Consider the following 24,191-nt stretch of genomic DNA (forward strand, 5'->3'; position numbering starts at 1 on the left):
TCGAAGAGCCCAGGCATCTAGTCCTTCTAATGAAGAGCTAGAATTAAGAACCACTGAGAAAGGCAATCACAGTTCCCAGATCTTGTGATAGTCTGCCTCTCCAGGTACTCATTGCAACTACTACTGCCTGACTGTCAAAGGGCTCCTGCTCATGGCATGCTCAGTGAATCTTGGTTATTTTGTCCCAGTCCACCTCCATCCTGTCTCCACAACAGCCCAATATTTCCTTGGGGATAATGCCCTCCTCCTCTTCCCACTCCTTACAGTTCAGGGGGGATGTCTCCAATTCCTGAGCTCAAGCACAGGCCCTGGCCCTAAACCCCTCAGCACAGTCCCTTACCCTGGATCACATGACTTATGCTGTCCAATCAGAGAGACCTCTGCACTTGTGTGGGAAAAGATGTGTCCACAGGAGGCTATGAGGCAGGAACGGCTATGGCAGGCCTGACCTCCCAAGATGAAAGCTACTGTGTCAACAGGGCTACCACAGCAGAGGAGCCAACAGAGAAACAGAGTTCAGGAGACACAACTGGAAACCTAGCCTTGGGAAAGGTTTCATCCAGATCTGTTACCAGGCTTCTTAGTTGGGTAAGCCAATATAAAGCCTCTTTGTACTCAAGCCTGGTTGAGTTAGGTTGGGTTTTCTAAGGCTGAAATTCATATCACACGTGTCACATAAAACAAACTCCCAGTCCCACGACTAGAAGGGTCTTCAGATGTCAGTGGAGTGGTTTTCAAACTGTGTGTTAGGTAAGGAACTGTGATTTTTATCCTAAGTTCAACAGGGTGCCCCTTGAGGGTTTTAAGCAAGCGAACTGCCATTTCAAATTTTTTCTAAAAAATTATTCTGTATCTGTATGCAACACATTTGGGAGGCTCAAAACTAGAATGAGAAATCCTAAGATTAAGGCTCTTGGGTTCTCCAGGTGAGAAGAGATGAAGACCTAAGTTAGGACAATGGTAGTGAAAATGAGAGGAGATGTGTTTGTAAATTACTTAGATCAGGGGTTGATTAGCTTTTACTGTCAAGGGTCTGGATAGTAAATATTTACAGCTTTGCTAACCAGACAGTGTTGCAATTGCCCAACTCTGCCACAGCAGTACAAAAGTGAAAGTTGTTTAGTCGTGTCCGACTCTTTGCGACCCTGTGGACTACACAGTCCATGGAATTCTCCAGGCCAGAATACTGGAGTGGTTAGCTGTTCCCTTCTCCAGGGGATCTTCCCAATTCAGTGATCAAACCCAGGTCCCCCGCACTGCAGGCAGATTCTTTACCAGCTGAACCACCAGGGAAGCCCAAGAATACTGGAGTGGATAGACTATCCCTTCTCCAGTGGATCTTCCTGACCCAGAAATCAAACCAGGGTCTCCCGCATCACTGCTGCTGCTGCTAAGTCACTTCAGTCGTGTCACTCTGTGAGACCCCATAGACAGCAGCCCACCAGGCTCCCCTGTCCCTGGGATTCTCCAGACAAGAACACTGGAGTGGGTTGCCATTTCCTTCTCCAATGCATGAAAGTGAAAAGTGAAAGTGAAGTCGCTCAGTCGTGTCCGACCCTCAGCGACCCCATGGACTGCAGCCTACCAGGCTCCTCCATCCATAGGATTTTCCAGGCAAGAGTACTGGAGTGGGGTGCCATTGCCTTCTCCGTCCTGCATCACAGGCGGATTCTTTATCTCCTGAACCACCAGGGAAGCTGCAGTACAAAGGCAGCAATAAATCCGTAAACTAATGAGCATAACTCTGTCCTAGGATGGTCATTTGCCAGACTTACTTAGAGAGTAAAACGGGTCAAACCTGGTAACTGACTAGATGCGAAGGAAGAGGAAAAGGAAGAGTCAAGTTGCTGGGTTTCTGCATCTTTATATTCTCAGTGTTTGGTCTCAGGATCATAAACTCATTGAGTAAGAGGAGGAGAGAAACTTATTAAAATTATATAGTTTAACAACCTCATTTTATTGGTTATGATATTGAGGGCAGGTGCCTCTGATGTAGCAACTAGTTAGCAGTGAGGGCAGGGCCAAAATTTCCACCTGGCTTCAGCAGTGCCTCTACTACACTCAACTGTTCATTTCCGTGCCTTTTCCAAGGGAAAAGATAAAGGTTTCCCTCTCTGCCTTGAGACCACCATGTTATATGTAATAAAAATTATTGTCTATTTAATAAGCAATGCTAGGCATCTATGATGTGTCCTAGGGCCCCTGAGAGACTGCCTCCCATCTGGAAACCTTAAAAATCTTATCTTTGTTTCACACATTTTCCCCAAGCCATTTTTGTGCTTCTGACTTTTTTTTTTAAAGATCTGATACTTTTAAAAAAAGGGTTGTGAAACATACATCATACTTCTTTGCTCTAAGGATTATTCACTTTCTAATCTGAACAATGTTTTATGTTAAAAGCATATAAAGAATTTATTCAAGCCAAGAACTAAAGCACTGCTTATTCAGCCTCATGACAAGAAAAGAATAAATCACAGACATGTATTATCAGAATATAACCACAGTTGACTCCAATTGAAGACCAAAAAAATCTACCATGAGGCAAGTAAAATGCCTTATGCCTGCTATGCAAAACCAAAAACCATACAAAGAAAAAGCCTAGAAGAAAATACTAACAGTGGCTGTCTTTCAAAGTTAGGTCCCTGGATAATATTTTTTTCTTTCTACTTTCCAAAGGGTATATGTAATAAATGTGTAATTGTGATTATTCTAAAAGGTTAAATTGACTGGTAAGGAAATGCTGCTATGTTGCATTTTTTAATTCTTGAATTTCTAATAGTATCTCCCTCTAGGATAGTAACAGAACATAGCAAATTGTGTAAAAAAAATTTTAAAGCCTTCAGGTTTGCAACAAACTATGCTTTTAGGTCTTTGTAACTGGATAAATTAATTTTTTAATAAAGCTTTGTTAACTGGGTAATTTATTTTCCTCCATACCTAGTGAATGATTCTTCTTTATGTATTTCCAGACACCATACTCTCCTCATTGTTACCCTGTTTCTCTGTACACTACCCTTTTTTCCCCTCTCATCTCTTGACAAACCCAACATGGTTGGCTGACTGAATCTAAGTTCAAGCTTTTCTGAAAGATTATCTTTAAACATGGTGGTCTCACTGCCCTCAGGGGAGAGGTCTTGCTCACCTCCTTCTTCTTTCAGGGAGTCTTGACCTACTGGTGGCTCCCTGAGACTGGGAACCCAGATGTTCAAACAGACGACAAAGGCGTCACCACAGAGCACGTGGTCATGCCAACAGGCGAGTCCTCTGGGTTCCACAGTTGGCTCTTCCATAGATGCCAGCTCAGCATCACCCAGCTCTCCTCCATTTCCACCCCAATGATGAAGAACTGGTGGGAAGACACAGAGGACAAGCGAGGAGAAAAAGCTAGGTCAGAATAGAAAGAGGCAGCTGTGGGAGACCCATGGGGAAATCTAAGTTCAAAAAGACCCAATCAGCAGAAAGGAACAGATGGGCAAGTCTCTAGGAAGCAGTCAGCAGAACGTGTGCTTAAATCAAGTTCCAAAATGCCGCCATCTGAACACTCATGGGTCTGCAGGTTCCTAAGAGGAACAGCTCTGTGATCTGAGCCACAGGCTGACTTATAGCTGGCTGCCACTTCAACAACAACCCCTGATCTCAAATATAAAATACACTCTTACTCCAAGAAGTTCCATAAACAGAACACTCTCTCTCAGGGCTGAATCTATTAATATGTTAGTTTGCCTGACTGCTTTTGTCAAATCTGAGTGACTATACGTACACTATAGCACGAGGATGGAAGTTAGGAAACTTAAGGCTTTTTTCTCATCCCATTGTATATTGTTCAAAAAGCCTGATGTGCTGAGAAAAATACGAATTCAGGCAACAGTTGTTTTCTGAGCACCTACTATGCATCAGTTATTCTTTTTAGGAACTCACACAGGTTATAATTGTAGTGGAAGAAAATTTCTGGTTAAAAGAATCCTCTTCAGAAATGGGCATTCCTAGAAAATCTACGCTTAGATTGCCAACTTTCTTAAAAATAATAAAATATACCTAGATAATGGAAGTTAATTGGTGACAAGGCTTATACTCAGCAATCAGGTACTAGAGTTTGAATACTGGGTCGTCTGAGTAACTAACCAGCCCAGCCCAATTAAAAACAAACCACCACGTACAACAAAAAAGACCCCTAGAAGTCCTGACATAAGATGGCCCACTCCCTTGTCCTAAAAAATATCCAGCCAATTCATCTTACAATGAAAACCATGATTGACAGACCCAATTTATAGAGATCTTCCTAATTTTTAGCATGGGCTATTTAAATATAAGGAAAGCCTAATATCTACAAACATCTGACAATATCCAATCAAAAAAGACCAGAATGAATAGAAAGAACAGTGCACTGGAAGAAATCAGAGTGAAATAAATTTCAGTTGAAAAAATAAAAATGTTAGCATTAATATCCTCAATAAAATATAAAAAGATTACATCCACAAAACAAGATTAGGATGCTATAAAAACTTCAGAAAACTAAAAAAAAATCTCTTTGGAAAGTTAAAAATGATAGTAAAAATTATAAGTGCCATAGAAGTTTGAGAGATAAAATTAATCTACCAGAAAACAGAACAAAAAGAACAGAGATGAAAAATAGGAAACATAGATTTCAAAAATAAGAACCAGTCCAGGAAATTTATCATCTCAAAAATAGCAGCCAGAGAAATAAAGAACAGAATGAATTGGATAAAAGGAAATCAAATAAATAATTCAAAAAACTTCTCAGAAATGAATGACATGAGTTTCTACTTTGAAAAACCACTGAGTACACAATGCAATGGATAAAAATAGACTCACACCAAAGCATATTCTCATCAAGTTTCTCAGCACTAGAAACAGAAAGAAGATTTAATAATTTCAAAAAAATGTCATACCAATGATCAAGAATGGTAAGGCTTCAGATTTCTCAAAACCAGGACTGGAAACTAGAAGATATTAGAGGCTTCAAAATTGTGAGGGAAGGCAATTTTCAACTTATTTTTAAAAGTCTAATCAATTTATCAATTAAATACAAGGGCAGAATACACACCTTATCAGATACTAAGTTCTCAAAAGTATGCTTCCCATGTACCTTTTCTCAGGGCTCACAGGGGGATGGGGCCCATCAAAATGAAGGTGGAAAGAAAGTAAGAGATAGATCTAGGGTCCTGGAGGAGGGAATATAACACAGACACCAAGAAAGGCAACCCAAGGAGACTGCTGGCAGGAAATCCAAACACGACAGCTCTGAAGCAAGTCTAGAGATGGACTTGCTTAAAAACAGCCAGAATCCTTTGGGGAAATTTTTCTTCAATGAGAAGAGATTGACAGAATACCATATGAAGGTATGGAGAAGAGCTTTAATTAACAAATTTTTGTTTGGAATTAGTGATAAGTTTATACGACATTAAGAAAACAATACCTCATTTTAAGCAATTTTTTTTAACTTTACATAATTGTATTAGTTTTGCCAAATATCAAAATGAATCCGCCACAGGTTAAAAGGAAATAACTCATTTTGCAATTAAGCTCACAAAACTAATAAAAATAAAATCTCAAAGTTTATAAAGTGCTTAATACACTTCCTTGCACATAGTAAGTACTCAAAGAATTTAGACACTATGATGATGTTCTTAAACATACATACATATACAGGCTTCATTCTGTTTCTTTTATTGAGTAGCCTCATACAAATACTTAACCAAAGCTTGTTTCCTCATATGCAAAATGGGAATACATATATTGTAGTAGGCATTATAAAAAATGGTTATAAGCCACAATCCTTGGTGTATAATAAACCCTCAATAAATGGTAGAGAATATCTGTCTATACTCCCTTATTAAAAAAAAAAAAAAAGGGCATGTCTCATTATCTGAAAATGTAACCCTAATTTACAAATATCTAACACTTAGGGGGCTTCCCAGGTGACTCAGTGGTAAAGAATCTTCCCTCAATGCAGGAGACGTGGGCTTGATCCCTGGGTTGAGAAGATCCCCTGGAGGACAAAATGGCAACTCACTCCAGTATTCTTGCCTGGAAAATTCCATGGACAGAAGAGCCTGGACTCTTTGTCCATGGGATGGCAAAGAGCTGGACAAGACTGAGTATTCATGCAGCACTTGGAGGACACAGTTAAGTAGTAGCTGAATATAAAAATAAGTGATTCTGAACATGATCAAAGATTTTAGAACGTTAAGAATAAAAATGGCTGAACATCCTCCATAGTATAAACAAGAAAATATCAATGAGACATTAGGGCAGTGGTCCTCAACCTTTTTGGCACCAGGGACTGATTTTGTGAAAGACACTTTTCCCACAGACTGGGGTTGGGGGGGATGGTTTCCAGATGATTCAAGTACATTTATTGTGTCCTTTATTTCTATTATTATTACATCAGCTCAGATCAACAAGCATTAGATCCTGAAGGTTGGGGACCACAACATTAGAGAATAACTAGATAGACAAACTAGGAGACCAAGATGAAACTTCAGAAGCAAAGGTATAAAACCTTGTTAAAAGAACATTTTTAAGAATAAAATGCCTTGGCAATAATCAAAGCACATCAATCACTAAGCTATAATAAAATTTGATGGGAAGTTGACAGACATAACCAAAAAGAAACTGTTACAACTCTGAGTTCTACAATTAACTTGGATCCTGTCCTCATCCTGCATAGATTTCTCATTCCATATGGACTGTAGCCTGCCAGGCTCCTCTGTCCATGGAATTCTCCAGGCAAGAATACTAGAGTGGGCAGCCATTCCCTTCTCCAGGGGATCTTCCCGACTCAGGGATTGAACCTGGGTCTCCTGCCTTAAAGGTAGATTCTTTACCATCTGAGTCACCAGAGAAGCCCAAAACACATACACCTTTCATTATAAAATGTATTTTCTATGGTGGTGACCTTGACAATAACCATCAACAAATTACAGGACCAGCGCTGTGATGATACCTTGAGAAACGTGGACAATTACGTATCTGTTGCCCTCTCAAGAGCTCTAATCATTGAGCTCAGTAGTGCTGCATCTGAAGAGAATGAAACTGAGCATCATGCTTACAGACATTTTTTAAGAACAGAAGCGGGCAGAAGGGAGAAGGCAATAGCAACCCACTCCAGTACTCTTGCCTGGAAAATCCCATGGACGGAGGAACCTGGAAGGCTGCAGTCCATGGGGTTGCGAAGAGTTAGACACGACTGAAGCGACAGGAGCAGCAGCAAGGGGGCAGAATAAAATTACACCAGGTACAATCAATTACCTACATAAAGTCAAGGAAGAAATATAAACTCTCCCAGGGTGATCTACTGGGTGTATCAGGGTGGCCTCCTTGTTTAATAGCAACAGAATGGGCACCAAAGTCATCTGAATTGGGGTTTGAATTCTTGATCCATCATTTACGGGCTGGTCACCCTGTTTGTTTAACCTATACGCTGAGCACATCATGAGAAATGCCAGACTGAATGAGTTACAAGTTGGAATCAAGATAGACAGGAGAAACACCAACAACCTCAGATATGTGGATGATACCACTCTAATGGTAGAAAGTGAAGAGGAACTAAAGAGCCTCTTGATGAGGCTGAAGGAGAGCAAAAGAGCTGGCTTAAAACTAAGATCAAGGCATCTGGTCCCATTACCTCATGGCAAATAAAAGGGGAAAAGGTGGAAGTAGTCACAGATTTCCTCTTCTTGGGCTCTAAAATCACTGAGGATGGTAACTGCAGCCATGAAATCAGAAGACGATTGCTTCTTGGCAGGAAAGCTGTGACAAACCTAGACGGTGTGTTGAAAAGCAGAGACATTACTCTGCTGATAAATGTCTGTATAGTCAAGGCTATGGTCTTCCCAGTGGTCACATACGGTTGTGAGAGCCAAAGAATTGATGCCTTCTAACTGTGGTGCTGGAGAAGACTCCTGGAAGTCTCTTGGACAGCAAGGAGATCAAAGCAATGAGTCTTGAGGGAAATCAACCCTGAATACTAGTTGGAAGGACTAATGGTGAAGCTGAAGCTCCAGTATTTTGGTCATCTGATGTGAATAGCCAACTTAGTAGAAAAGACCCTGACGCTGGGGAAGATTGAGGGCAGGAGTAGAAGGGGTGACATTGGGTGAGACGGTTGCATGACATCACGGACTCAATGGACATGAGTTTGAGCAAACTCTGGGAGACAGAGAAGGACAAGGCAGCCTGGCATACTGCAGTCCATGGGGTCACAGAGTCAGACACAAATGGGTGACTGAACAATGAACAACAATGATTTGGGGGAAGTTATTTAATCTGTCTGGGCCTTAATTTTGTTATGTAGGAAATGAATATTAACAACCATCTTGTAGGGCTACTGGAACAGTCAGAGTATTTAAGACCACCAGTATGGCCTGGACCCCAATCCATCGGGAAAGTCCTTGTCTATTAACAACCAATAACAGTTACACCAGTGTATGTTGGCTGAGAAGCAGTCCCAGCTGCTAATATCAGCAAGTGCCTAATAAATGTTAACTATTGTTATTCTTAGTTTCTTATCTCTGTTTTCATATTTTTCCTTTCTAGGATAAATAGGAAAAATTTTCATACCTGAAAAGTGTTTAAATATTACTTTCATATGACTATTTAGAAGATACAGTTATAGTGAATCAATAAAATACTAGGAGAGAGAAAGAGAAACTTATCACTTGAGCCAAGGATTAGAGGCCTCCAAGGAAGTTCATGACTTCAGGTTCCATTCTGGCTGCCTTCACTCATAATTGAAGAAAATTCTTGCTCTCTTTTAGAGTATCCCACTTCAAAGTAGGCACCGTACCATCCATTCCAAATCACTGCAGCAATTACAGAGGCCACAATAAAAAAGACTTGAGACACTGAGCTCTAAATCTGAGCTCCATCACTAATGAGTTATGTGACCCTGGGCAAGAGAGCCTTCACATCCTAATTTATGAAACGGGAACAGGAGCGCCTGGTCCAGCTGCCAATAGGTCAGCTGTGGCTCCAATGAGAGGCTGTACTCGGTAAGGCAAGCCAGGGCAATAGGATCGCAATGATGATGGCCTTGGGGTGAGCCCCAGCAAACGTGCAGTGCCAAAGCCAAGCGATTGAATTTCAGTTAAGAAACCCTGGCCAGGCAAAGCAGGTCAGAGGGAGGCAGGAGCTCCGTGGGTTTGTAGAGAGGCACTTAGCAAGCAATAGACGGAACATTAGCTGGGGAAAATCACTCTCCCTTATCATTAGAATCAGGGACAATGGCCTCAGCACCCTGGAAACCTAAATTTTAAGGTCTTTAAAAGCAGAAAGGAGGCAGGAGATGGAAGGAAATGGAGAAGATGTTCCCGTCTTGGCAAAACCGAACAGTTGGCCAAGTTTATTTTCAGCATCATTTCACCTTTTTTTTTTTCACCTTTCTGACATCACTTCTACTTGCCGTTATTTTCCTGAAACCCTGAAACCAGGGTGCAGAATGAGGGTGCCCTTGGGGTATCCGCTGGCTGGCTTGTACACTCCACCCCTGCTCCACAGGCAAGCACCCCCCACCCACCCCCACAAAGCCTAACCTCTCCAGAAGAGGACTCATGTTCTGAAGATCATCCCCTCTCAACATTTGAGAATTCTAAGTCCTCAATTCCATCCTTGTCCTACCTAGAATTAGTTATTACAAAATAAACTCAGGCAAGAAATTGTCACTGACCCACTGACAATGTCAGTGGATGACCTTAGAGATCATCCTTTAAAAAAATCTTCATTGATATAACTGACATAACAGTATATTAGTAGGTGATCATTTACTAGTCTCATAATTTAAAAAATTCTGAAGATGATAATGTCTGAATCCAGTATTCCCCAAAGTGTCCTAACTAGGAAATGGGATGAACATCTTTTTAAGACTTTCTTTTTTTTTTTTTTTTTGATGTGGACCATTCTTAAGGTCTTTATCGAATTTGTTACAATGTTGCTTCTGTTTTATGGCTTGGGTTTTTTGGCTGCGAGGCATGTGGGAGCTTAGCTCCCTGAGCAGGAATCAAATCCACACCCCCTGCATTAGAAGGTGAAGTCTTATCCACTGGACCACCAGGGAAGTCACAAACATCTTCTGTTTTTAATCAAACTGCAGCTTTACCATGAACTAGTTGAGTGACCACAGCAAGTCACTTAACATCTCTGCACCTCTTTTGTTATTTGTAAATAGGGATGATGATGGTACCTACCTCACAAGATTCATGTGAAGGTTAATGAATTAACATGTGATAAGTTTAGAACAGTGCCTATCACAGTACAGGTAGTAATATCTTTAACAGTCATGTGTTTTATTTTATAGTTATAACATTCCTTACCTATACCAACCACCCTTTCCAGAAGGAACACCTTCTCCAAGACATAATATAGTTAAACTCTTGCTGGTGCTGATGGCCCTTGCTCTAAAGGTTACCCCTTTTATCTTTTGTATCTTCAAAATCTCCCTCTCCACTGGGTCAATTCACACACAAACTAGAAAGGCTTTGAACTGCTTCCTACCTACATGAGACCCCCTTGTTTTCCTTCTTCCAACTTTTCACAATATTTACAACTCCCTTGACCTTGATCTCTCCCTTTCCATAATTACTCCCTTTCCACAACTCCCTTTCCTTTGCACTTTCACACTTCTTTCCATTTCTTGAGGATACATTTGCATCAAGAGTAGCTTCCTCAACACCCCCAAAGTATTAGTGGACTTGCCTCCCCATTTCATCAGAATGCCTTAAATCTTTACCAAACCACTGGGTACTTCCCAGCACATGTCTTGTTGGCTGTCTTAGTTCATCACATGATGCTGAGACTCTCCACTCTGAAATGGGACCCCTCCTTCCACTGACTGCTTCTTCCCATCTCCTTCAGCCTCCTCTTCCTCATCCTATCCCTTAAACTGCTGGTACTGGTGATCCTGCGCATCACACACGAAATCTCCCTGACTTACTCACCTACTCTCTTGCCTTAGACATGCACATAGAAGGATGTGCAAAGTGAATATGTGGAAGAAATACCTTCTAGGTGGGGAGACCAGCATAAACAGTATGGTAGGGAGTTAGCACACAGCTGATCCCTGGGGTCCTCAACTATCAGGGAAGGTTCCTAAGGGAAAGGAGTGGAGATCAGCCTGAAGCAGGAGGGCAGTGGCAGTCTGGAAAGGTCGCTGACTGCTAAGGAGTTTGGGCTTGATTTTACTGGGAGTAGAGTGGCCCTGAAGAGTTGGGAGCACTTATGTGGCTGCCACACCCTGTAACTACACAATCTCAAATCCTAGTCTTCCCCACCTCCCCACCCCCCCCCCCCGAAATGTTTCTCACATCTGTTCCTCTGTTCCTTTCTTTCCCCTTATCTTATTACTTTAGCTTCCTTGGTTTTTCAGTTTCTCCAGGCTATGATCAAACTTTCCATAGAAGTTTTTAAAAAAACAGATGAACAACAAAACAAACAAACAAACAAACACCCTTTAAGAACATCTGGGGAGTCAAGGGCAGTGAGAGGACCATTGCCGTGGGCATGGCGGCTCCCTCTGCTGAAAACAGAGCCCCCTACACTGCCCACTCTGCCCAAGTCCATATCTTCTTCTTTTTATTAAGATACATTCACAAACCAAGCCTTGAATCTGAAGCAACCGTAAGCCCCACGAAGGAAAGGTTCGTGGCCTTACATTCTTTTATATCACCCGGTGAGTGCTATTCACAGAGCTGAGTTTATCACAAGTGCACAATGAATGTTTATTATCCAAATAGGAATGCGCACTCATTTGTGCTGGGTACATAAGTGAATCTGGAAACCCACAGGGATAAATAGCAGCAACAAAAACCCGAAGACCTCAGGCTCTTACACAGAAGGAAACTAAAGTGCAGAGAGCCGAGATCAAGACAAATATCTCATAGAGGTTTGATCTAAAAACCTGGAAGAGTTTTCCCTACTGTAGAGCCCAAATAAGCAATGTTTTGTTTATTACACTGTTTTATTCTTCCCCTTAAATTATCAACATTTCCAACAAACAGCTAGTAAAGTACAGCCAAGCTACCAAACTGAAACAAAACCAGAAAGCAACACAGGACTGTGAAAAAGCTTCCCTGGTAGCTCAGTTGGTAAAGAATCTGCCTGCAATGCAGGAAACCTGGGTTCAATTCCTACAGCTACCCCCTCTAGTATTCTGGCCTGGAGAATTCCATGGACTACATAGTCCATGGGGTCGCAAAGAGTCAGACACAACTGAGTGACTTTCACTCTCACTGGAACATGGCAAAGTTGGCAACAAAGCCCAGTCCCACCACCAATTAGCTGTGTGGTCTTATCTTCTCCGGACCTGAAGTCTCTCAACTACGGGCTGGGAAATCAACTATCTCATTGCATTATGAAAACTAATGTCTGGAGAAGACTCTTGAGAGTCTTTTGGACAGCAAGGAGATCAAACCAATAAATCCTAAGGGAAATCAACCCTGAATATTCACTGGGCGGACTGATGCTGAAGCTCCAATACTTTGGTCATCTGATGCAAAGAACTGACTCATTGGGAAAGACCCTGATGCTGGGAAAGATTGAAGGCAGGAGGAGAAGAGGGTGACAGAGGAGGAGATGGTTGGATGGCATCACCGACTCAATAGATATGAGTTTGAGCAAACTCAGGAGATGGCAAAGGATAGGAAAGCCTGTGTGCTGCATGAGTGGGTCACAGAGTCAGACAAGACTTTGCAACTGAACAACAATGTCTGGAGAATGGCCATCAAGAGGCTGGCTTAGAGTAACCAGTAGTAACTAATGAAAAGATGTTAATCTTTCTGTTTACTAAACAAATAGTTGTATGCTTTCTATGTGCCAGACATAGTTGTTGGCACTAGAGATTTATCAGAATATATTTTAAAAAAATAAAATGGCTGTTCTAAAGAAGATCACATTCATCTTTATTCCCTGGAGAACAGAATGACAGCCCCAGTCCCCTTTACCATGAAAAATACAATCTCCATATGCACATTGTGCATATGGTTTAAGGGGGTCAAGGATTAGATTTTAGATTAAGAATCTTGCCCCCATACCGGCATCTGCAAATATACTTACTAAGAATGACTCAGGCCATGTGTTAGATTCAAGGCCCCATTTCTGACTCAAAAAAATACCATCCAAGGGAGGAGAGGAGGAACATGGATGTTATCAGGTGCCCCAGAGGAATCTCATTACTAAGGAAACACTACCTAACTGGATCGGTCTTCAGAACACCTGCTTTTCCTAAGCTTATCCATGGTATTGGTGGTGGTTTAGTTGCTAAGTAGTGTCCAACTCTTTGCGACCCTATGGACTGTAGCCCACCAGGCTCCTCTGTCCATGGGATTTTCCAGGCAAGAATACTGGGGTGGGTTGCAATTTCCTTCTCTAGGGGATCCTCCTGACCCAGGAATCGAACCCAAGTCTTCTGCATTGCAGGCAGATTCTTTACCAACTGAGTTACATTTCTGACTCAAAAACATACCATCCAAGGGAGGAGAAGAGGAACATGGATGTTATCACCAAGTGCCCCAGAAGAATTCATCACTAAGGAAACACTACCTAAGCAGATCTGTCTTCAGAACACTTGTTTTTCCTAAGCTTACCATGGTATTACAGGACAATAAATCAAATTCTGCTAGAGACTGGCATACACTGGATGCTCAATAAATATCTACGAGTGTAAAATGAAGAATATTTCACTTCTAAGCTATAGGAAGTAAATGCTAAGTAAGTAAGTGAAGTTGCTCAGTCGTGTCCAACTCTTTGCGACCCCATGGACTGTAGCCTTCCAGGCTTCTCTGTCCATGGGATTCTCCAGGCAAGAATACTGGAGTGGGTTACCATTTCCTTCTCCAGGGGATCTTCCTGATCTTGTGATCTAACCTGGGTCTTCCGTATTGGAGACAGACGCTTTAACCTCTGAGCTACCAGGGAAGATGAAGTACATGCTATACTCGCCTAAATTTCCAAGATGCCTTAACACCAAAGGGCAATCCTATAGTTTATTCAGGCAGATTTAATTTTTTTTTTTTTTACATTGTGGTTAAGTTATCTCAGAGAGCAGAAAACAAACAGAAAGCAAAAACTGAGGCATCACAAAGTACTGACACATACCTGGTTCTAACCTCAGAGACGGAAGGGAAAAAAGGGTGATGACTCAGCCAAGACCAGGAAGTGCATGTCCATTTCTTGGCTACTGGTTGCTCTCTTTTCTCCAGCTATAAACCACTGTCATCATGGGGGAAATAAGCAACTCAACAAAATTAAGTGCAATATTCATCTATTGAAGCCTGGTTAATATTATATTTTCACCTTTATGTAATGCACAGGCACCTTCTCAAAAACAAAGACAATAACCCTAAACTGACATTTTACAACCTCAAACAGGGTAGCTCTACATTAAGGCAACCATGTATCATACAAATTCTGGGCTATCCCAAACTCAAATACCCCAAAGACCACTGGGAAATTCTGAAAATGCTAACGCATCCATACCCAGATTATAACTCCAAAACCATGTTTTGCACTTCGAAGCAATTTTGTGGAAAAGCCCTCCATCTAATTTGTGGCTGAGCAAAATCTGGTCTTTGCAGGTGAATCAAGCACTGCTCCCACTGTATAAAAAGAGAGCTCAAGAAAGACCCAATTTTCAATCAGATCACACACAGCCACACTTAAAATTTAAATCACTAGAGATTGAATCAATTAACCTTTTCTTAGGCTTCATAAAATGGAGTCCTTGGCTCCACCGGAAGCTCCCCTTGGCAGGCAAGACAAATTCCTTCCAGGGATAGGAAGTAAAATTTTCCTGCTCTAGTTTAACTTATCTATGGCCTCTCAAGCATGTTCTTCCCCAAATTTTCCTCCAAAGGGAAGCCCTCCCTCATCTGGGCTCCATTCCTTATCTGGTTTTCCACAATAACAACAACCAAAACAAAACAACAAATAAATATCCAGAACTTGATGGCAAATTCCTGTTACTTTTTATTATAAAGGGAATTTAACAGCTTTCTTTTGGATGTAAAACCAGTGATGTTTCCAGGCCAAATCCATCCTTGAAGTCTGGACTAACCTGGAAAGCAAGATACATATTTGCCATTGCTTTACTTGCATGTTCTTCCATAATATAGCTCAGGGAACTCACTTCTGGAAAACTGTTTCCTTCTAATTGTCCCCATTAATGTAATTCTCTTATTCTTGTGAGGTCCTCATTATGAGCAGATGATTAATAGAGAAAAAAATCCAAATTGAGAAAAATACATATGAGACAGTAACTCGAGAGAGCAGTTTGGCAGTTTCTTATAAAGTTAAAACACACACAGACTCAATTTCCACTCTGAGCTATTCATATAAGAGAAATAACAATGTTTACACAAAAACCTGTATGCAACTGCTAACAGTCATTTATTCATAATTACCCCAAACTGGAAAGACTCTAAACATATAACTGGTGAATAAACTGTGGTACATCCATTCAATGGAATGCTTGCTATTCACCAATTAACAGCACTGAATGATGAATTTCAAATGCATTATACTAAATGAAAGAATTCAGACTCAAATGGCAGCATAGTATATGATATCATTTTATCATAGTATATGATATTTTATATAATCTTCTGGAAAAGGCAAAAGTATAAAGACAACTCAAAACAGTATGTTAATCAGAGACTGTGAGCAAAGTGTAACTAAAGTAAACAAGAAATCTTTTCAGGGTGTAGGAATTGAACTTGATTTTCTTCATGGTTACAAAACTGAATAAATTGTATATGTTTGTCAAAACTCAAAGAATTACAAAAGGTAAATTTTACTGAATGTAAATTATACCTAAATAATCTGAACTTTAAACTTTTTAAAGTACTAATGTAGAAAGAGAGGGAAGGAAATACAGAGTCAAGTTTCAAAAATTAAGAGTGAAACAGTTTGAATGATACTTGGAGAGAGAAATGGAGATATTTATCTCCAGTTTAGTAGACTTATATTAAAATTTTAAGTATCTGTTAATTCTTAGAACAACAAAAAAAAAATCAATTTTTGTTATATAGCTCCTCCAACAAGATTTATGTCTGCAGGACAAAACATTTTTCATTTTATGTTTGACTTTTCACAGCCCATTTATAAAGGAGATCATTTTCTCCCCAAAGTATTTCAGGGCATCATTTTTCACCAGAGGCTTCTCTTAATCCTTAGCTGGTCTAATTCTTTCCTTGGTTCCTACCAAATCAGCATTGTAGGTCAATTTTCTCTTGTTTAATGGTTACCTGGCCTAACTAAGCCAAATCTTAATTGGGTCACAGCTGTCTCATTCTGTCGGTTTTCCAATGTTACTTTCATAGAGTCCATGAATTTTCTTCCTCTTTTGCATGATCTGAAATTTCTCTTTGCAGTCAATTTGCATGCACAGTTGTATAACTGAGCAATTATCAGACTAAGAGAGCCCAACCTACAAAACTGTGGGTGTTGAGTGGAAAGTAAATTTTTGGTGGAGAAAGATTAAGTGTTGAGTCTTTAGTGAATAAACACACTCATATTATGAGGAAACTCCAGGAGATAGAGAAGGACAGGGAAGCCTAGTATGGTGCAGTCCATGGGGTCGGAAAGAGTCAGACACGACTTAGTGACTGAACAACAACAATTATGATCACTTTTACTTCCTGCTGTTAACCTCAAAAGGTCAGGGAATCACATAATGAATAAAATCAAATACTACACTTAAAAGTGAGGATGGCTTTTATTTTACCTATTATATTTTGTTGGTGTTATCCCAACTCTCAGGATCTGCATTCCTTCATTAGCAGCTAATACACAGACACTGTAAAACCATTGGGCTATAAAAATGACTTCTGGACAGAATAGCACCAAACACCTTCCAGAGCATCAACAGCAGCTGAGGAACAAAGGAACTGAACTTGCCAGCTGGTTCCTCCCAGCACCAGGTGCCCTGGGAAAAGGCTGCAAAGAGAAGGCAGTGAGGCGGCCCCCTGTCACCCAACAACCACCACCCCTGTGTGCTCTTCCCTTGGGAGGCAAGCTATACGAGCAGCTTCTTGCACCCACACTTTAGAAAAATCAGACTAAATATAGCCAAGTGTGCTCTCATGAGCCAGCTCTGAGCTGGTAGTGCTGTGACATCCACATCAGAAAATTGGGGAGGAATCAGGAGAGCAGTTTTCCTAGCTCACTCTTGTGACAAAAGGACCACAGGCACGATCCAACTGGGCTGCAGGGAGTGCTAGAGGTCTGGCCAAGCGGATAATGCAGCAGCCCATAGGAAAAGGAATGTACCAGACGCGACAGGCGCATGCCCGTTCACTACCCTGCCCATAGAGGGCTAAACAGCCACAACACTAGAACTTGGTGGGGAGACGCCATTAGGGAACACACATCCCACTCACAGCCCTCTGTTCTATGTCCTCCCCCCATCCCCCACTCATGAGTATTGTGTTCCAAAGCTCACTCAAAGGCAGTCCCCTTGGTTAGGTCATCCCATCCCACCCAGCTCTGAACTAAATGCTCCGTCTGTTCTCAGACCTCCCACGTTATGTTGCTTGTACTTTTATTTAGCACTTATATCATTCAGCTTTCATCTGAATCTGTCTCTAGCCAAGTAGACACAAGGGAAGGCTAAGCTTTCTTCTTTATGGACTCCGCCCCAAATTTAGTAGAGTTCCTTGCACACTGGCAATGTTCTCCAGCTTATTAACAGCAAATGCCCAATGCCAGAGAAAGAGAGTCTGCAGTTTTCTCCTCTTTCTCCTAATTCACCAAATGCACAATGTCTGATGCTTACTCCCCAGGGAACAGGAACAGGCTTTGGATCCCTGGCTGCCCCTCCTGTAATGTGTCCCCGGGGCATCTACTGTGACTCACTCAGCATGTGGATGGAACGCAGCTTCACTGGCTACATGTTATCACATATTCCACATATCTTCACCTTAGCACCAGCCCTGGTGCTAAGTGCATAGCGAGACAGAAGAGAAAGAAGGGTGGCCCGAAAGGAATTAGCAAGGGCGGGGCCAGGTAAGGGCAGGATTAGACTGAAGTTCTGTCCAACCAGTTAGAGATCAGGAGAAGAGCTGGGAGTGGCAGGAAGTCAGCCTAGGGCTCCCACCTCTCCCTCATGTACAGTCACTCAACAGGAGCTTTCCATGATGGGCTCCCATTCATCACTCTCAAGTCCTAAAACAGAGTGATTGTTTAAGCTGCTGCTGCAGGAAAGTCTTATCTTGTGGGATACAGAACAAAATAAATATTAAGAAAAGACGGAAAAAAAAAAAAAAAAGACCCTTGGTGAAAAGTGAAATGCAGGAGACTTGAGTAGCAAGTAGCTGAACACTGACACCAGATGCTACGCAGAGTCACAGCAGAAGCAGGTTAACGGTTGCACTGCCTTTACAACGTCCACTTCTGCAGATGAACGCAGCTAAGGGTTCTCCTTGGGGAGAACATGGGGCCTACTGCAGAAAGCAGATGCACCCATAAGCTTACCCATTCATTCAGTCTGCCACTCATCCACTGACTCATTTGTTCACCCAGCCTCACGGAGAGTCTATCATGGGTCAGGCAAAAAGCCCCACCAAAGAGAAGCACACAAAAACCATGTTCGCCACATGGAAACACAGCTAGAAAAACTGGAGGTGGGCTAGCACCCAGATAGCCATCTTCCTCCTCGATTCCTGTGCTGTGGGAGGCAATCCAAGAGGAGAGCACTGCTGGTCTCTCTCCACTCTCGACAGGCTCTCCTCTGGTGAGGAGAAGACAAGTAGACACATGCAAGCCTGTGAAAGGGAGCAAGGCATCCCTAGTTGGGGCCTGTCTCTCTCTGGGTCCCAGGTACTTGCTGCAGAAGCCCATCTCCTCTCTGCAGTCCAGGCTGCAAATGTCACAGAGACAAGCACTTCTGTAAGGGGTAAACTCACTGCTGGGGTGCAGTATTAGCAAATCCACATTACCATCCAGCCCAAAGTTAGAAAAAAATAACTCCTGTACCCTTCTAATCAAGACAATGTCTTTATCTTGCATTGTGATTGTGACTCAGTTCTGGGCCAGCAAGGTACAGTCACTTTTCGTGACTGCTTCTCTTTGCCATGAGGTTCCAACTATCTTGTTTCCTCCTCTTTCCCCAGCCACTGTTAGGATTACTTATCCTTACAATATTTTGGTGATGGGCAGTTTTGTTACTCTTTCACAGGAGAAAAACTATAGAATGTGAGCACTGAATGACTAATCAGAGGCTATCTGATAAGTTAGCTTATTCATTTTAGATGGAAAATGCAGATCCCCTAGCCCAATGTCATTTACAGCACACAGCCTTCTATTGGAAATCTTTTTGGAAGGGTGGTAAATATTGGGACTCATCTTTCTGCCATGGAAGAGGAACTATTATTCTATTAGATCTGGAATAGAAACACTATATATAGTATTTCTCCATTCCATTTTTCTTATACAGCTGAGGATGACGCAGAGAGAGGAAATGGGGACCAAGGTAGGAAAAGTTTTCTTTTGCTCTGAAGCATTTATATTGGGTTGGCCAAAAAGTGCATTCACTTTTTTCCATAGCACTGTATGGAAAAACCTGAATGAATTTTGGGGCTAACCTAATACCTCACTCAAGAAAAAGTTACTAAGGTCTGCCAAAGTGCCAGGTACCAATCTTGGATTACAGAGGTGGATACAACACTATGCCAGATGAATCTACTTTTTCCCTCTGCCTACAACTCGTGTTAGAAAAGTGTCTCAATGGATACAACTGTCTCCACAGTCTCCATGGAGAATGGATTACTCTTGGTTTCTGCAGGCTATGTCCTTTCTAGAGGTCCTAGTTCTCCAGATTAATGAAGTAATTTCTTACAACATGTTTTTAAGAAGAAAATGGATGCCAATACAATCTCAATCCGAATGCAGACCATAACACATTCTGTGGCTGGAAAGCACAGCTTTAAGCTGCCCACAAGTATAAGACTTGGATCATAACCAGGTTAGGGACTACACCTAAGATGTTGTAATTAATTTAAAGAAAACCTAACTCAGGATAGCCATAAAATACACAGACGGCATCTCTTTTTAATGTAAACTCAAAGGTACAGGTTCAGCAAAATGAATGAGCCACTTACTTGCTCTTAACACTTTTACAAGTTCAAGCTTACTTAAGAAAACAGGTTACACACTGCAAGGAAAAAAAACCTTCTAATTTGTTACTAATTACAAAAACTGACATGAATAAGTAAATATTCAGGGTAGAAAACAGGTTCCAAACAGTACTGCTTTTTGAAAGAAGGATGGTAGTACAAATAACAGTTATGGAGAATCCACCTTCTGAGTACCCTTAATAAGCCCTTTTCTTTTATTTAATACTCACAACTTTAGTAGGACCTAAACAGTAGTGTGCCTATTTTTTCCAGATGCAGAAACTAAATCTCAGATGTTAAGTAACATATATTATATTTCCTATACCATTCCCACTGGTGAAATTCCTTATTCTCAGTGTTTCTCAGTGAGCTTGGGGAAACTGGTTGTTCCCTGGTCTTGGGTTGGGAATTCTGTATAAAAAGGCCATGCATGGCAGGACATTTAGCATTGCTGGCCCATGGGCACAAAATATCAAGCCAGACCCTGCATTATCTCAAACATGCCCTAGGCAGAAATATCCCTCTCAGACGAAAACCACTGCTCTAGAAGAGCCTTTGAGCATCAGAAGACTAAAGAGAGGGGACTACTGCTGCTGCTAAGTCACTTCAGTCACATCCAACTCTGTGCAACCGCATAGATGGCAGCCAACCAGGCTCCCCATCCCTGGGATTCTCCAGGCAAGAACACTGGAGTGGATTGCCATTTCCTTCTCCAATGCATGAAAGTGAAAAGTGAAAGTCAAGTCGCTCAGTTGTGTCCAACTCTTCTCGACCCCATGGACTGCAACCTACAAGGCTCCTCCATCCATCGGATTTTCCAGGCAAGAGTACTGGAGTGGGGTGCCATTGCCTTCTCCAAGAGACAGTGCACTTCCTTTAAAAGCCTCCCTACCTTCAAACCTCTCAGAAATCCTAAGAAAGTCCCATGCACCCTTAGCGAGTCAGTTACAAAAGCTCCACAAATTTATTTCCCATGGATTTCATGAGCATTTGTTGAATACCTATCACGGGTCAGGTAGTATACTACAGACTGGGAGTATAAAATGTCAAAAATACATGGTGTCCACTCCTAAGGGGTTGCAGTTTCACTAGAGTCCAGAGAGAGACATGAACTAAGGCAAGTGTTAGGATGGATGGAGCACAGGTACTAAGGGAACAGAATGCTAGAGGCACTTCCCACAGACTGGGCGGACCACTCAGAAGTCAGAGGGAAAGGAGGGCTAAGACAAGTTCCCAGAGGAGTTTACCCTTCGCCTTGAAAGGCCAAGTGAGAGTAGCCAGGAAGGGCCAAGTTCAAACCGAGAAGCCCGCCTTTGTAAAGACCAGAGACAGGAATATTTGCAGCCAAAGTTTAAAACGTTCCCTTTATTCTTCAAGTTGAAGCTCATTGTGATTCCAGCTCAGGATCTCCTGTTTATTAGACAGCCACTTTAACCAAACAAGCCACTAGAAAATAAAATAAGCTCTCCACAGTCCAGGCATACTTCCTTTCAAAGCCTTTGTTTTTGTAAGGTCTGGCTTCACTGGTATAATAACCCATCAGACAAGAAATATGACTAATTCTATACTTCTTCCAGCAAGCAGGAAATTGTTTTCAAGTACACTGGCAACCAGTGGGAGTGCCCTTCACTTGAGGACACAGAAGAGTGGGGAAGAGAAGATATCATGTCATCTGAGGGGTGAGCAGAGAGGGTGCCAGTAGGTCAGCTTGCCCTTGGCCTCAGCTCAGTGAACTTTATCTTGGTGTTTTTTTGTTTGTTTTTTTTTCTTTTCATCTAACGTCTTGTCTCAGTTACCATCAACTGTAACAATGCAAAAAGACAGATTCTCAGTCTACTATTAATTTGCATGGAAAAGAAAGCTGGTTATTTTTTCAAAGTCACAAATATGATTTGTTGTTATTTAGAAGTAAGTTGTGCAACTCTTTGTGACCCCATGGACTGTAGGACACCAGGCTCCTCTGTCCATGGGATTTTCCCAGGCAAGAATACTGGATGGAGTGGGTTGTCATTTCCTTCTCCAGAAGATCATGTGTGTATATGTGTGTGTATAAACTTATAATTTTACAAATAATTTAAAAGCCAAATATATACATTAAAGGTAGGTAGATAGGTAGATAGAAGTGCCCAGCTGGGGAAATCTTCAAACCTCAGACAGCCCAAAAGCAAGTCTTCCAAGTTAATGGATGTTGATTACAGGAGCTGGGGTGTTGCTTCTTCAAGTTGCTAAGTAATTAACAAGAGTAATCTAACAAGAGTCGGAGTAGCTCAGTTGCTCTCACCTGGGGTAGGGAGGGGAGAAGGAAGCCAGTAAGCCCTCATGGTTTCTTCTTGCCTCCAGCCTCCAAGGAGCAGGCTCATTTCCCCTTGGCAAGGAGCCTGCCACAGCTGGCAAGCATGCCCTCTTTCCAACACCCATTTCCTCTACGACCTGAGCCAAGCTCAGGAACCATAATTCTGGAGATGATCGGATGCTCCCCTTTAGTCTCATGCTCATTTCACTTTATCATTCAGGCACAGTTTGGCTATAGTGCGACATCATAAACCCGTCTGGCCCACACATTTTACCCAGAAAGCACCCTCAGCAAAAAAAGCCAGTCTTCCAAGGTGAGAGAATCTGAACGAAAACTTGGGATTCCATACAAACCGCCCATCCCGGGCTTTCAACCGGAAAGTTCAAAGGAAGCAGGATCATAGAGCCCGCACTGTAAAGCCAAAGGCCAAAATTATATGAGGAAAGAAGGTGGGCTTCAAAGAAGAGGATTCACCCCAATCGAAGAGGTTGATTGCCGTCATCCCTGACTGTTTCTGTAAACTCTGCCAGCCTCGGGAGGGTTGTATGAACAGAGGCAGGTGTAGGGACACCTCCACTCTCTGGGTACATCCACTGCTGTCGCTTCTGAGTACACACGACGTGGGGCCCTCGACCCAATAGCAGTCCATGCTTCCCCATGACGCATCTGGTGAGGGTCCTTTCCCACGTGCGGGCGGGGGGAGCGGGGGTGGGCAAAGCTAGCATCTACCAACCCTGGGGCCAAGGAACTGGCTCCGGTGTATGGGGCAGGAGGTGGGGAGCATCAAAAAGGGCACCTAGGGGCTGAAATCTCAAGGCGATCTCTCGGGCTTTCCCCCCATTTCCAGCACATCGTTTCGCATTAGGGACACTCTTTGCCTCCGACGCTGGAGTCCTGCGCAATCTACTTGTCTTTCTAAAACAACTGAATAAAGCGCCCACTGGCCTTCCGTGGCTCAGGTGAGTGCCAAGAAGAGGTGTTAAGAGGAAAGGGCCCGCTCGCCACCACCCTCTTTCCTTTCCTCCCCAGGTTCCCCAAGCTTCAGCGGGGATGTGTGTATTGGGGTGCGCGCGTTAAGAGGGAGCTTAAAATGCCCAAGCGTCCCTTACCTTCCACAGCCATTCTCTCAGAGCTTCCCTAACGCATGCATAATTTTCTTGGCGGAGATACTCCTCCTGCCCCGCGATCCCACCCCCTCCTCGCGTTTTCGCCTAAATATTCTGCGCTCATCTGCTCCAGGACCAACCTGCCGCGGTCACGCAAAGCGAGGCTGCCGGCTCCTGGCTCGGCGCAGAGCAGCCTGGGGACTGTAGTTTCCTCTCTTCCCACAGACCCGGGAGAGCACCCCGGGCCCTCCGTGGGGGGAGGCCCCGCCCCCACAGGGGGATGGCAGCTCCGGTTTCATCGGACCTAGGCAGAGAAATCCCTCTGGGTGAGGGGGTCTCATGGGTGGACCCGGGGACCCCGGGAAGGCGGGGACTACATTTCCCAAGATGTCGCGCGTGGGGTTTCGTTCCGCGCCAGGAGTAGAGACCCGTGATTGAGATCGTCCCTGTCGATTAGAAGAGGGTAAGCACCTGGCAGGGCTCTTGAGGGAGGCAGGAGGCGGAGGGGTTTGAGGTGTGACCTTCTGGGTTTGTCGCTGATCCCCTTGGCCACCTAATTAGTGAGGTTATCAGAGTCACCGGCCAGGTGTCTTTTTCCGCCTGGGCCAGAGAGCCGCTGTGCTGGGTGCGGTTGAAACTTGTTCCTCTAAGACCTGGGAGTTGGGTTAG

At 42.8% G+C, this 24,191-nt stretch overlaps 1 protein-coding gene across 50 annotated transcripts in view; it reads right to left on the bottom strand.

Annotated features, from left to right (window-relative positions):
- Positions 1-23,712, bottom strand: part of SAMD12 (sterile alpha motif domain containing 12) — a 451,161-nt gene extending 427,449 nt beyond the window's left edge. For 24 of the 50 annotated variants that reach the window (XR_015140677.1, XR_015140678.1, XR_015140680.1 and 21 more), the window contains exons 1-2: positions 23,526-23,663; positions 3,143-3,346 (exon numbers count right to left, since the gene is read on the bottom strand). Coding sequence is in view for 33 of the 50 variants with exons in the window: in XM_086336381.1 (XP_086192507.1) it covers positions 3,143-3,346; positions 23,526-23,538 (217 nt within the window). In the remaining 17 variants the exon portion in view is untranslated. Of the gene's footprint in view, positions 1-3,142; positions 3,347-23,525 lie in introns of those variants that run through there. The other 26 variants (XM_086336398.1, XM_086336395.1, XM_086336385.1 and 23 more) reach the window with 11 other exon arrangements.
- Positions 23,713-24,191: the final 479 nt, after the last annotated feature.

The sequence above is a fragment of the Bos grunniens genome, chromosome 14 (assembly GCF_055505025.1).
Source record: "Bos grunniens cultivar Pamir isolate PY7600 chromosome 14, Bosgru_T2T1.0, whole genome shotgun sequence".
Lineage (NCBI taxonomy): Eukaryota > Metazoa > Chordata > Mammalia > Artiodactyla > Bovidae > Bos > Bos grunniens.